The sequence below is a fragment of the Carassius auratus genome, chromosome 38 (assembly GCF_003368295.1).
Source record: "Carassius auratus strain Wakin chromosome 38, ASM336829v1, whole genome shotgun sequence".
NCBI lineage: Eukaryota > Metazoa > Chordata > Actinopteri > Cypriniformes > Cyprinidae > Carassius > Carassius auratus.
In genome coordinates, this window is record NC_039280.1 from 8,149,379 (window position 1) to 8,161,960 (window position 12,582).

The window sequence follows — 12,582 nt, forward strand, 5'->3', positions numbered from 1 at the left end:
GTATCTCTCAGACGAGTCTGTTTTCATCAATTAGATCAACTCTGAATGCTGTAAATAAGCTTTCTTTTACAGCTGTACATGTGACGTTCATTTTCCATCCCGGCCGGTCACAACCAGATGATATTCATTCCCTTTGAGAGAAATTCATGAGGAGCACACAAACCAATTCCTCCTAGATTCAAAACTTAGAACTGAGTGTGTCTGATCGTGAGTTACATGAAATTAGAAATCTTTAGACATGTTTATTTTCAAAATATATTAGGCCTATAAAAGTTGTGTCATGAGAAACTAAGCATCCAGCTACACTGTTATTCTGAGTTATGACCAGGAGTGAAGTCGAAGATCAACAAGAAGTATATGAAAAGGCAATGGAAATTTATGGAGTTCTGTGTAAACAAAAAACTAACAAACCGCACAGCCATGTTTTAAATGCCAATTTTTGAACATCGTGAAAATACAAAAATGACGATGATCAGTAGTTATGTCTGAATGTATTCATACACTTATCATCTATTGTCAATGTAATTATGCAACCGCAATACTAACTTTAGCTGTCAGAAAGGAATTCGGCTATGCGTCTCCTGAGGGATACGGCTCTCACACACATTTACACCAGTGGAGGACATCTCTCCTCACCCCTTCACACAGCTGGACAGCCAGTCAGGGGTCACTTCAAACTACTGTCATTCACCACTAACACACAATCCCAGTTAACACTATCTAAGAAAAGTGTCGACAATTTGGTAAGTTATACAAACAAAGATAATTTAAAAAATCTAGAATTCTAGTTCCAACCTTCTTCCATAGTTGTAAATATTTAGTAGATTGATTTCTGGCCTCACAGAGGGGGAAAAGGCTCTTTGTGTAATACAGAATTTTTTAAAAGCATTCTTAAACCTCCACATAAGAGGAAAAAGAAAAGAGAGAGAAAAAGAAAGGGGATGAAAACTAAAGAGGGGGAGGAAGAAAAAGAGAGAACTTGTCATAATGTTTTTATTAACTCTGATTACGAATAAAACTTTTGCCCTTCCTCAAACTTTCCACTAAACATCAACACTTTACCTCTGTTTCAGCCACAACACTGTCATTACATCATTAAAAAGAAAATGGATTCATATGTTCAAGCTTCTGGAAGTAATTCTCTCATTTAGAAAAATAAATGGAAGAGTACAAAAAGATTCAACAGACTTTAGTTCCATGTGCGCTCCTTTACCATACAAAGTGTCATAACTATTATATTTAACTAGCTCAGTGGTTCCCAAAAGTAGGCCTACATTAATCTCACTTGAATCTTGGAATAACTTTTGAACTATAAAACACTAAAATACAAACATATTAATTTATGCATTTTCTTCTCAAAAATTGGAACAATCTCCTTTTGATGATACAATCAAATAAAAAAAAAGTAAAAAAAAAAAAAATCTTTATGTGATAATAATAATGCAGACGATAATAATGAGCTCAATAATAATGAGCATCCTTTTTGATTATCCAAAACTCAGTTATGACATCACACATTTTAGGCCTGTAGAAATCAGTAAGTAATCGTCACAAATTAGATGTAAGCAGTCTTATGATCAAAATAAGAAACTTTCATGGATGACTGCCTCATTTGGCTGTACACGTGCTGTTACAAAATACAATAAACTGAGTGTGCAAAGCTGCACGGTGGCACGATTTTAATGACCATTCAAATTATACATTCTTTGCATAGTATTGCAATTAAATAAATAAACACGATTCATTATTATTACATGATAGAAATTAAAATAAAAATATATAAAAAATATAGTTTCACGTTTCCAGAGATTAAAAGATTATGTAAGTCTCCTAAGGCATTTGTGTATTGTACAAATGTAACTAAGACTATACGCGCGCTACATTCGTCAAGCATAGTCAACTGCGCTTTACATAATAAATCTTATTCCAGTCAGCAGGGACCGTTATTTCCATGAACTTATCTCCAAAAACTTCTTCTGTAGGAGAACAGAAAACGAGTTACCTCATTCCTCTGCAGCTGAAAGAAGTTGTTGAGATAGTTGGAGTTGAGAGAGGAGCTCAGGTCAGTGGCAGGAGTTTTGCTGTAGTTCAGGTCCGGATGGGAAGAGTTGGGCTCGGGTCGGAAGGCATCGAAGGCACTCGTCTGATGCGTGTCTTGTAAAGACAGGTAAACCCAGTTGAGAAGCTGTGCAGGCTGGTACACTGAGGTACTGGTGTCTATAGCAGACAACAAGCTCATGTTGTAACTGTAACTTTCACTCTTCCACTGTTACTTTTGGAAATGGCAAACTTTTCTAGAATCGACTGTGAATGCGCCGTCCGGTTTTCCACACCCAAAAAAATCAGCGCTTCTCTCTCTTCTTCCAGCACAGACCCTATTCCTTCGCTGGGATCCGTGTCCCAGGTTTATAATTACACTAAAGTCATTGCTCTGATATGTCAGAATAAAAAGTTTTAGACCGGTGTCCACGGCCCGTTATCTCCCTTTATTTGCACTGTACCAGCAAGGAACTCTTTGAATATTCATGTAGCGTCTGCGTACGTCATTGTCTCACACGGCCAATCCACACGCGCTGTTTAACATACGCGCTTGTATGTAGTGACAATCGGTTGATGATTGGCTACTAGCTCATTTCAATAGAATATTAATATTTATCACGGAACGTATTTAAAAACACAACTATTTGAAAAATAGTTTAGTTCGTGTTTCATATAGCTTAAAATGATTTTAAACGAGATCATGTTTAAAAATGCAGTTCCTACAGAGCAGTTATCGCAAAGTACAGTCTATCTTATAAGCATTTATATTGTATAGTTGAATGATACATCAAGTATTTTACTACCATACTTAATGTAAGGGTAAAGAAAACCACTAAAACGCTTTAGAAAATCCCCCTACAAAACTTAACTGACTCCAGTTCACATGGAAGAGGTTAGTGGTATTTGTGAAACTAAACACCTTAAGGAAACCAATAGGCTGATGTAAGCAAATGGGTTTGTTTATTTAACAACAGGGGTGAGATTCTTAAGTGATAACCCACAAACAGATCCCAGGAAAACGTTCATTAAAAACACCTGAAAAAGACCAATAACATCGGGTATTAGTTTTTGAATGAACATTTGTTTTCAATTTAATTAATCAAATTTAACAGAAGCGGAAAATAAAATAAAAGGCCTAAAAAGAAATAAATACACCTAGAACATAACGGATGCATTTTGCTTGGCCAGATGGGTTTTTAAATAATCACAAAGCAACTCACAAAGAAAACCAACACTTTATTAACTCACCTGAGGCATTCCGAATTACAATCTAAAACTGATTCGTGCTCCACCTTGTGGTGTTGTTAATTTACTAACACTTTTTAACACTTCCTTCACCTGACTGATCTATGAACAGGTAACATTACCCCGAAGAATATATCTGGGATTTGATCAGATGCACAGCATTCATGTAATTGTATACATGTTTAGTAAACGACTCAATTTTGATAAGTCAAAATGTTCAAGTTTAATGCATAAAACTGAAAGAAATCTGAATTCAACATTATATCTAAAGTATGGATGCCATATTTACATGGTACAATTAAAGATAACTAATCAAAGACTAAATAAATTCAAGTAATTAAAGAAACCATATTTACAATACACACTAAATATTTTAAATGACAGTGCTACAAGAAATCCTTTAGAAATTAAACTTGTCAGCAGAACAGTCATCATCACTGCAGAATAGAAACATAGCAACTGTTTCTCTATGGGCTTAATGCATGCACCGATAGCAAGTCACCAACATGTGACTGTGATCTTTGCAGACAGGGCGACTGCATTCACTGCAGAACTTGCTCACTTTTCTGTCTCTTTCAGATGGACAGTAATAACATCTTTTTCTTATTCTGTTCAGACGGCTCTGTTCTTGGAGCTCGGAACTGACAGCTGACAATGTTGTGGGCATCCCACATCTGTCCATGGCCTCAAGGATGATCATGGATAATCCAGGGCTTTCTTCTCTGCGCCTATGTATCTGAGGCATTACAAGCTCTTTCACTATCTCTTTTATGAACAAGCGCTGGGTGTTATGACCACCTCCCGTGAAGCTAGGGTGCTGAGCAATGAAAATGGAGTAGGAGTTTACAATGGCAATATCCAACATGTTATACCAAAGCAGCATAGGCCATCTCTTTGTTTGCCGCTTGCAAGTATAATTTTCAGCCATTAGCTTAACACTGCTGACTCCTCCTTTGGTGCGGCTGTAGTACTGAATGACCTCTGGTTTGTTTTTAGCACTTGTTTCATTCAGCGCATCGCTGGTGTGCATTGTACTCAACAGAATCACTGCCTTTTTTAGTTTTGGCACATAGCTCACCATGAATACTTTGCCACAAAAACCAAACTCAGAGGTATGTAGTGCTCGTAACTTGGATGGCTTCATAATCGGCGGCACATGTGGATTCTTATGGTGAAGGGCCCCAAGCATGGTCAAGCTTTTATCGAAAAGCTTCTCTGCCAGAGGGACACTGGTGAAGTAGCTGTCCATTGTAATGTTGAGACCTATCATGGGAAACAAACACAAAAGGCAAGGTCATTGGGTAATGATGGTCTGGTAAAGTGTTTGTGGCTGAGGGCGTGTATCAAGAAGGCTGCCGGTTTGATCCCTACAAGAAGTAAACTATGAAACTCTGTGCTTTTAAGAAAGTTAGTTAACCCAAAGTATCTTAAATGGAAAATAAACTACTAGTTTTTAGGATTCTTTGAAGGAAATGTTTACCTTTTTGCTGAAGTCCATTGGACAACCTCAGGACTGTGTTCTCTGCAAGGTTCTCCTCAGTGTCCTCTCCCGGCCGTCTGCCTGTGTAGATGACCCCATCAATAGCGTAGGGGACCTCGGCATCGCACATCCAAACGATTTTTATGCCACTCTTGGTAGGGCGGCTTGGCACGTGTTGCAGAAACTTGCATCTTCCCTGGAATGGCACAAGCTGCTCACCCACAGTGACACAATCCCTCGGGATGAACCTTTTCCTGCAGTTGATCAGGAACAGGTCCCACACATTTCGGAAGGCTGCCATGTGGTCTGATGCCTCTCTTGCCACTCTGGTTTTCTTGTTATCAAATTGCAGGAATCTGTGAAGGTCTTGATATCTACCAACAGACATGGTGGCTCTGTATAGTGGGTTCTGTAATGGATCCATAAACAGTTCCCGGATTGGGACGTCACAACTTCTCTCCGCACCAATGAGAAGGCTCAGACCAATAAAGGCTTTTAGCTCTTCTTTAGTGATCTTTTGCCACACTTTGCCTTTTGCTAATGCTGCTCTCAGTCCACCCAAGTTGGTGCATTGCAGGATCTCATCAATGATGTTTTCACTCATGAAAAGTTCCCAGGCATCTTTAGGTGTCTCTACTGAAGACCCTGGTGCAGGGCCTGAACAGCTCTGTGAGGAGGTCACGGTTTCGTTTTGAGGAGGGTATTTGCTCCAATAAGAGTCTCCTTTGCTCCATCGACTCAAGTGATCTTCACTCTCCTCATCACTAGATTCCTCAGATGAGAACTCAAAGTCTGTGAGGACAGTTTTCTGACCTTCTGTCAAATCTGGGCCACAACTATCAGACACCTCTGATTCCAAATCAGGGGCAGCAATGGATTCATATTCTTCTCTTAGTTTATCTGTAACCTCCGCTGCAGGATTTTTAAGGCACGTCATAGACAAAACTGTAAAAATACAAACACACAAGCACAAGCAGTTGTAGTGACATCAGTTAATTTAAGAAAAGTACAAATGTGATTACTCATGTGAATTACACTTTTAGTAATTCACTTACATGAACTTCCACCATAGCACACACACAGAACATTCTCTTTCCTCTTATTCTGTATAAACCCATGTTATCCAACACACTACTGAAGACTTTATACTAAAATGATTCATTTGAAAAAGAATAATTTTTCATATAAAAAAATTCAATTATTTGTGCTGTCCATCAATTTGATATGAACAGTTCTATCAAACTGGCTGCATTCTGGGCATTTGCTTGCTCAGCAAAACTCAGGGCAAGCAAGTTTTGTGCAGCATTTGGTCTCCCTCTGGTGGAGAAATGGTGAAAGAATAACAGTTACTCACGTTGTACCAAAATCTTTTCTAAGCAGCGCAGCAAATCAACATATTAGAATGACTTCTAAAGAATCATATTACATGTCATTTTAGATTGGAGTAATGGCTGCTGAAAATTAAGCTTTACTACAATTTTATTAAACAAATGTAGCCAGGGTTACCATAAGATAATTAATGTAATAACTAAAAAAAGATCCAACCCCAACCTTTTGAAAAATAGTACAGATAGACATGTAGAGAACATGGGTCATTATAGCGAAATTACCTTTATTTCCAAACCATTACCATTCTATCATTATTTCACTCAATAAAAGTTTGTTCTCACAGTGTTGTTACTTTATCATACACACTTTATTCTATACCAATGTGTGATACCTTCTCTGTGCAAAATTCAGTTCTCCTGAACTGAGACATTTCTTCAAACGCAAGATGTAAGAATGAGAATTGAGACTTAGGTCTGGAATCCTCTCAGTTTAATGCAAGCTTGCTACAGAAAGCCGCTTGTAAAACATTAAAAATGTGTAATAAGCAAGAGTATTGTCTATTATAAATTCACCACAGGAATAAACTATACATTCCTCAAGAGTGGAATAAAATAATTTACGGAAATGAGATGATTCTTTCAAACCACCCTAAAAAGCATAGATAAAAAAATGATTTCGGTCAAAAATGCCTTCTCAAATAAATTTTCCACTATACATGAGGAAATATTCATACTTTGAGGAAGGAATAAAAATATAAAACCTTTTACTGTTACAAAAAATGCCGGTACACATCATGGACCCTAATCGAGATGGTTTTTCTGATGCAATCTGTAACTGTACCCATATCTGTATGCTTTACCACACACAGAGCACTGGAAAGGTCTCTCCTTTGAGTGGGTCCGTTTATGTTTGTTAAGTGTGTAAATGCGTTTAAAACTCTTCCCACACTCAGGGCACATATAAGGTCTCTCTCCAGTGTGATCTCTCTGGTGCACCCTTAAGTCATAGATGTCAAAAAACCTCTTCTCACACTGGTTACATGGAAAAGGCCTGTCACCGGCATGTCTACGCAAGTGTATTTTCAAATAAGAGGGTTTGGCAAACTTCATTTCACACTGATCACAACCGTATGGTTTCTGTCTTCTGTGAATTTTCACATGATCCGTGAGAAGATCTGCCCGCTGGAATACTTTCCCACAGGTTTCACAACTAAATCGCTCTTCTTTATGCTGTTTGTTGGATGTTCTGCCTTTACCTGCTTTCTCTGGATGTTGTGTGACATTTCCCGGCATTATGAAAGATTTCATTCTTTCACTTGACAGATCAGAATTCGTTTTAGTTGGTATAATTTGTTCTGTTGGTTTTCTTTTTCTTGATGTTCTTTTCTTGTCTGTACATTTTTTTCTTTTGCTTGATGGGTGAGTTCTTCTGTTCAGAGGTTTATCTGGAGAAGTGTGTGCGTTCGCTGCGATTTCAAGCTCTTCTTCCATCTCAACTGGAGGCATTAGGCCAGTTGGTAAGATCTGCAGACCAAGGTCCAAAATCTCCTCTTTAACATTTCTCTGAGAACGAGAAAACGTTCTCAGCTCGTTCACATCAAGTACTGAAGAGTCATCTTGATCAGGTTCCACTTTAACTTGTATTTCTGTCTTAATGAAGTCTGGTTGCAAGGTCGGTGAAATGTCATCTTCACTTTTCAACCATCCATTCATAAAGTGCTGGGAAACTGCTTTTGCAGATGGCAAATTTTGATCCATTTGAACCAAGGCTTTGACTTCCGACGGCCAGCTCTAATTCAGTTAACGTTAGTTCTTCTCGAGACTGGACGTGAATTCTTCCGAAGGCCGAACCAGTACTATAACAAAACAGGGAGATATTAATGCTCTCTTCAACGATGTATCTGTTGCATTATTCTCTTCTTAATTATCATCACAATGCAATTTCATAGCTTGCTTAACTAAAGCAACCATAAATACATTCGTGGTAAATAAATACAGCATTGACTTGAAAAAAAATGGCATTTTTGTTTAGGCAAAAATTAAAACGAGATGTTGCCTTAGCGGACATCTGATATATCACTCACTAGTTATTTGCATTCAGAAAATTTACTTTTTTGTTGACTAAAAGATGAGCCATGTTTGCGTTGGTGAATCGTCTTCCTCGGTGGCTTAAGTTACGAGTTGAGAAGTGCATATGTGTATACTGCCACCTACTGGGCGGGGTTGAGAATATTCATTCTGGGTAAATTCTTTGCTCAGAGAATATTTATTGTTTTACCTGCAAATTTAGAGTCTCATTTGGACACATTTAAAGTAGGCATACAATTTAAGAACGGTTTCCTTTCTTATCTAATTTTTTTTAAAATCATTCCATTTTGTAAGTTTATAAAAAACTGAAAACTTTACAAAGTATAAGGTATGTTTAATATAAAAATATTTTCAGGTCACAACAAAAACAATCAACATTTTTGCAAAGTACAGGCATATTGTAAAATAATTAGAGATTGTAAGATACCCACAAATCAACATTTGCTAAATGTGATTACATTAAACTGGGTGGCATTTTAAACATTTGTCATGCAGAACAATCGTAAGTAGCCCACACTCGCCATTACATTCAGATTTTCCTTCTATTCCCCTTAAAAGGCACAAACTTCTTCAGATCTTATGCAAATGTCAGTCAATCCATCTTATTCTTCAGAACAGGAGGACAGTTTTCATAGTTTAGATGAGAATGACCCAGAGGCAGGAGTGTAGTGAGATGCAAGACGCTCTGCTTCTCTCCAGCCGCTTAGCAGCGCTCCATGAACTGTAGAGAAGAAAGACCTGTGTGTGGCTTCTCCTGCAAACAACACCTGCAAAGACTGCAAAAACAAACAGTCATTCATGTTATACTATCAATTAACAATGTAAAGAAGTGTCAAGAGTAGAGAGAAAATGCCTACATATAGCATTCTGCTCATCAAAAAAACAATGAAACCTATTTGCTTGAACAAACATTGACAAAATGAGAGTAGTTGCACCTTAGAATTTGATCCTTTCAGCGGCAAGGGTTCAGCAAGGTTATCTATGTCATATCCTGAGCAACCTTTGGCCACATAGGTGTACGATCCACAGGAATAGGGTTCATGGAACCACTGAGATCTTAAAAGTTTCCTTGGTGTAATAGTTGGATTTCCTGAAAATTGATATGAAAGATTTCATAAATGAATGGTAATATTTAATATACTAAATTTGATTGTTCCATAGTATATATACATTTTTTTTTTGCATTTTATTTATTAGTATTATTTTAAAATTATAACATCAACCTAAACTTTTGTTTTAATGACAGCGGCATTCAAGCAGAAATTACCTTTATACACCATTCGTTTTTATTTATTTTTATTATTCTTTTTTGATGTGGATAATATCACAAATTTTTTCAAATGTATTTATTTATTTAATACATATATTATATTTAGATCTCTTTTTATGGTGGTCCTAGACTTTTGGACCCCATCAAATAATGTTCTATTAAGCTTTATAGAGCCTCTTTTACGGAGTAAAAATGTTACCAGTGAATCTGCGCAGGAGCTGTGTGACACTGTGCAGCACTTCATGTTCAGACAGAGTTTCCATGTACTCAGACTCCCGTCCTGCGATCCATCCACACAGCACATGCCCATACCTGCACAACAACAACAAAAAAAATGTCATATTTATTATGGCATGAATTGCAGTAGTTAAAGCAAAATTAAAGACTATGTTTACCTCTCTGTGGGCTTCAGCACAGTGAACGAAACTAACTTTCTAATCCAGGACATCTTTACATCAGGAACAACATCAGCAAGATGTGTCTCGTCCTCCCAGACGAAGTAGATCAATTCACAGTCTTCATCCCAGAAAGGCTGCTCGAACTCAAGAAAGATCTTGTTGTTGGTCCCAAAGCCCATTCTCTGGATGGAGTGCATTTTATGCAGTGGAAGAGGAGGGCTCAGGAAAGTGCTCTGGTGCTTCTTAAGGTACCCTGTAATGAAACAGCACATCAGATGAGTTAGAGGTCTTGCAGATATTGTGGCAATAAAGTTATGAAGCAACATTAAGAAAATATTGTTTTTTTATTTATATAAAAATATATTATTCTAAAATAATGTTATAAGCAATATTATGAAAATGAGAATTTCCTAAATCCATCGTCTTTGTAAATCAGACAAAAAAAGCTGTACTTTTTATGAATTTAAAAGTGCATGCATTTAAAGTGAACAGATTATGCTAGTTGCAATTACCAGACCAATAACGTGGATTACAAATAAGTGTTAAATGCTAACTGTTCATGCTGAATCTATACGTACCCAGTGGGACTGTGACAATTACATGGTCTGCTGCAAATGTCTCTCCATTCACACATTCAATCGTAACAGGAAATGATGTTCCTGATGGTCCACTCTTGGTGTAGTTCCAGTGAATGCATTTCACTGGCTTGTTGTACAAGACTATGTCCTTGGGAAGTTCCTTTATCATGTGATCAATTAAACCTTCGTAACCTCTAAGAGGAAAAAAGAATGCATGAACATATTTAGTTTGCAAACAAGATTTAGCATTTTAAAATTGGGCAATTTAGACATTTCAAAATGTACACGTAAGGCTCTGAGACTTACCCTGGGAAAGTGCAGTCCAATCCTGGGAGAGTTTTATACATGCCGAAGGCTCCCAGGGCTACATCATCCATCGTGTGGGTTCCACTGACGCAGCACTCCAGCTTGAGCAGTGTGTTTATCATGGCCAATTTTACTGCAGTGTTAGCCTGGCCCTCCTTCCACTCCTCCGGGGCCAGTCGTTCAGCCTCAGCCTTGACAAACTCCCCAACGCTCGGCAGAGGTTCTCCACCACTGTCGTGGAACTGCTGACTCCTTTCCAGAAGTTTCATGAAAAACTCCACCACTGGCCCCATCGTCTCAAGCCCCAGTTTCCGTCCTGAACTGGTAAACCAGTTGGGAACAAACAACGGATGACCACCAACGTCAATGGCCTGGTTTTCTTCAGACATTGACTCTTTGTCAAGGAGCTGGTAGTCACATGCCAAACGAAACACTGGGTTTTCCTTCGATGGGCCATGGATCCAGTTGGCACCGATCTCTATAATGTTATCACCTTGAACAAATGGGAAAAAAATGATGTGATATGCACTTCTATAAGTACATTCTAGTCTTGGCAACAAAACATTTAAAATACCGAACAGTGATCAGAAATTAGGCAACCTACCTAAATTTAAACAGTAAAACAAGTAAAATACAAAATTAATACAAAAAATTATATATATATATATATATATATATATATAACAAACAGCAAAAACGCTGAAGGTAAGAAATTATATCAAACCATTATTTGTGGCCAAGAAATACTGTAGTTAATAAATTATTGTATAAATGTGTAACTTGCTCAGACTTGACATATCCAAAGAATACCTTTGTCCTCAGAACATGAATCAACCTCTCTGTTAAAATGTACTTTCATCATATAGTTGACCCTTGCCTGACTGTATTACAGTGTGGTTTTATTGGGTTCACATGGAAAATTTGAACTTAACTCATAACCTTTGTAAAATATATACTACTAGTTTTTAACTCCAATATAAGGTCATTTCCACTGGTATTTGTACTGCAATTATGACAAAGCTGTCTATTTTCCTACACCTAATTTTGTCATTGCAGGAATTTCAATAACTATTAATTAAATAAGTTTGCTGAGGCCTCTGGTTGAGAACCACTGATAATGGACCCATTTTGACAACTTGTACAGTCGGAAGTGCAGTTAAGCTCCGCCCACGAATCAAGCTACATAGTTGCAAAAGACACAATTTTACAGTACTGCTTAAGGATAAATATCTGTATAATTAAGTAAATGAAATCTGCTAACCAATTTCCATGTAGTCCTTACATATTAAATGATAAGAGACGGCCATCATCCTATAAGATGACAAAAATAAAAGTAAACAAATTCTAAAAGCTTAATGTCCCCATCATAGATTTCAAACGGATTCAATAAGCCTGCACATACCCAGTCTGCCCGTTCGTATTCTCCCCCCGCTTCTCGCAGTTGCTTCTATGATGTGTACATTATGAAAACCGTGTTTAAGTAACTTCTGAGCTGCACCAATTCCCGAGATGCCGCATCCGATTATAAATATCTGAGAATCACGAGCTGAACGTAGCGCCATTGATTGAAGCAGTTCGTGCACGACCATAGACTAAAAAAACACGGAGGACCGAACTAACGTTAGAGGTTTCTCTCTGCTGGGGACTTCAGCAAACGCTCCTCCCAGAACTGTAACGATCTCCGAGAAGTAACGTCGCCTAGACAATAATCTCAATTATTCTATGCAAACATGACTCTCTGCATGGTTCCTCTATGTGGTAAACAAGTTCGCTTTCACTGCACATGACAAACGACGTCCTATATCCCGGAAGTAATTTCCGTTTATCCTTATAATAAACACTTCATACT

The 12,582-nt window shown here is 37.7% G+C and overlaps 3 protein-coding genes across 4 annotated transcripts in view; all 3 read right to left on the reverse strand.

Annotated features, from left to right (window-relative positions):
- zcchc24 (zinc finger, CCHC domain containing 24) overlaps positions 1–2,511 on the reverse strand; it is a 33,373-nt gene extending 30,862 nt beyond the window's left edge. The window contains exon 1 of the mRNA XM_026223818.1: positions 2,003–2,511. Coding sequence (XP_026079603.1) covers positions 2,003–2,239 — 237 coding nt within the window. The 5' untranslated portion in view covers positions 2,240–2,511. The remainder of the gene's footprint in view (positions 1–2,002) is intronic.
- A 472-nt stretch (positions 2,512–2,983) lies between these two features.
- On the reverse strand, positions 2,984–8,523 carry LOC113056899 (uncharacterized). Of its 2 annotated transcripts, none has more exons than XM_026223820.1 (4): positions 8,204–8,523; positions 7,350–7,949; positions 4,766–5,710; positions 2,984–4,548 (listed from the first exon to the last, which is right to left on the reverse strand). In XM_026223820.1, exons 2-4 carry the CDS (start codon positions 7,849–7,851, stop codon positions 3,761–3,763), a joined length of 2,235 nt encoding a protein of 744 aa, XP_026079605.1. In that variant the 5' UTR covers positions 7,852–7,949; positions 8,204–8,523; the 3' UTR covers positions 2,984–3,760. The 2 variants fall into 2 exon arrangements, with proteins under 2 accessions (XP_026079605.1, XP_026079604.1); XM_026223819.1 differs by having other exon boundaries at positions 8,178–8,523.
- A 141-nt stretch (positions 8,524–8,664) lies between these two features.
- paox (polyamine oxidase) lies at positions 8,665–12,530 on the reverse strand. Its single transcript, XM_026223822.1, has 7 exons — positions 12,136–12,530; positions 10,734–11,226; positions 10,428–10,621; positions 9,847–10,102; positions 9,651–9,763; positions 9,117–9,271; positions 8,665–8,957 (listed from the first exon to the last, which is right to left on the reverse strand). The coding sequence occupies exons 1-7, from the start codon at positions 12,320–12,322 to the stop codon at positions 8,811–8,813; spliced, it is 1,545 nt and encodes a 514-aa protein (XP_026079607.1). The 5' UTR covers positions 12,323–12,530; the 3' UTR covers positions 8,665–8,810.
- Positions 12,531–12,582: the final 52 nt, after the last annotated feature.

What these genes read in the sequence shown, in the direction of transcription:
- LOC113056899 (XM_026223820.1), bottom strand. Translation starts at nt 7,851, where the DNA reads ATGGATCAAAATTTGCCATCTGCAAAAGCAGTTTCCCAGCACTTTATG. An exon ending in ACAACATCCAGAGAAAGCAG is followed by an intron (nt 5,711 to 7,349) that starts GTAAAGGCAGAA and finishes GTATTTTTACAG; the next exon opens with TTTTGTCTATGACGTGCCTT. An exon ending in CAATGGACTTCAGCAAAAAG is followed by an intron (nt 4,549 to 4,765) that starts GTAAACATTTCC and finishes TTCCCATGATAG; the next exon opens with GTCTCAACATTACAATGGAC.
- paox (XM_026223822.1), bottom strand. Translation starts at nt 12,322, where the DNA reads ATGGTCGTGCACGAACTGCTTCAATCAATGGCGCTACGTTCAGCTCGT. An exon ending in AATTGTCACAGTCCCACTGG is followed by an intron (nt 10,103 to 10,427) that starts GTACGTATAGAT and finishes GTTTCATTACAG; the next exon opens with GGTACCTTAAGAAGCACCAG. An exon ending in GTGCTGAAGCCCACAGAGAG is followed by an intron (nt 9,764 to 9,846) that starts GTAAACATAGTC and finishes GTTGTTGTGCAG; the next exon opens with GTATGGGCATGTGCTGTGTG.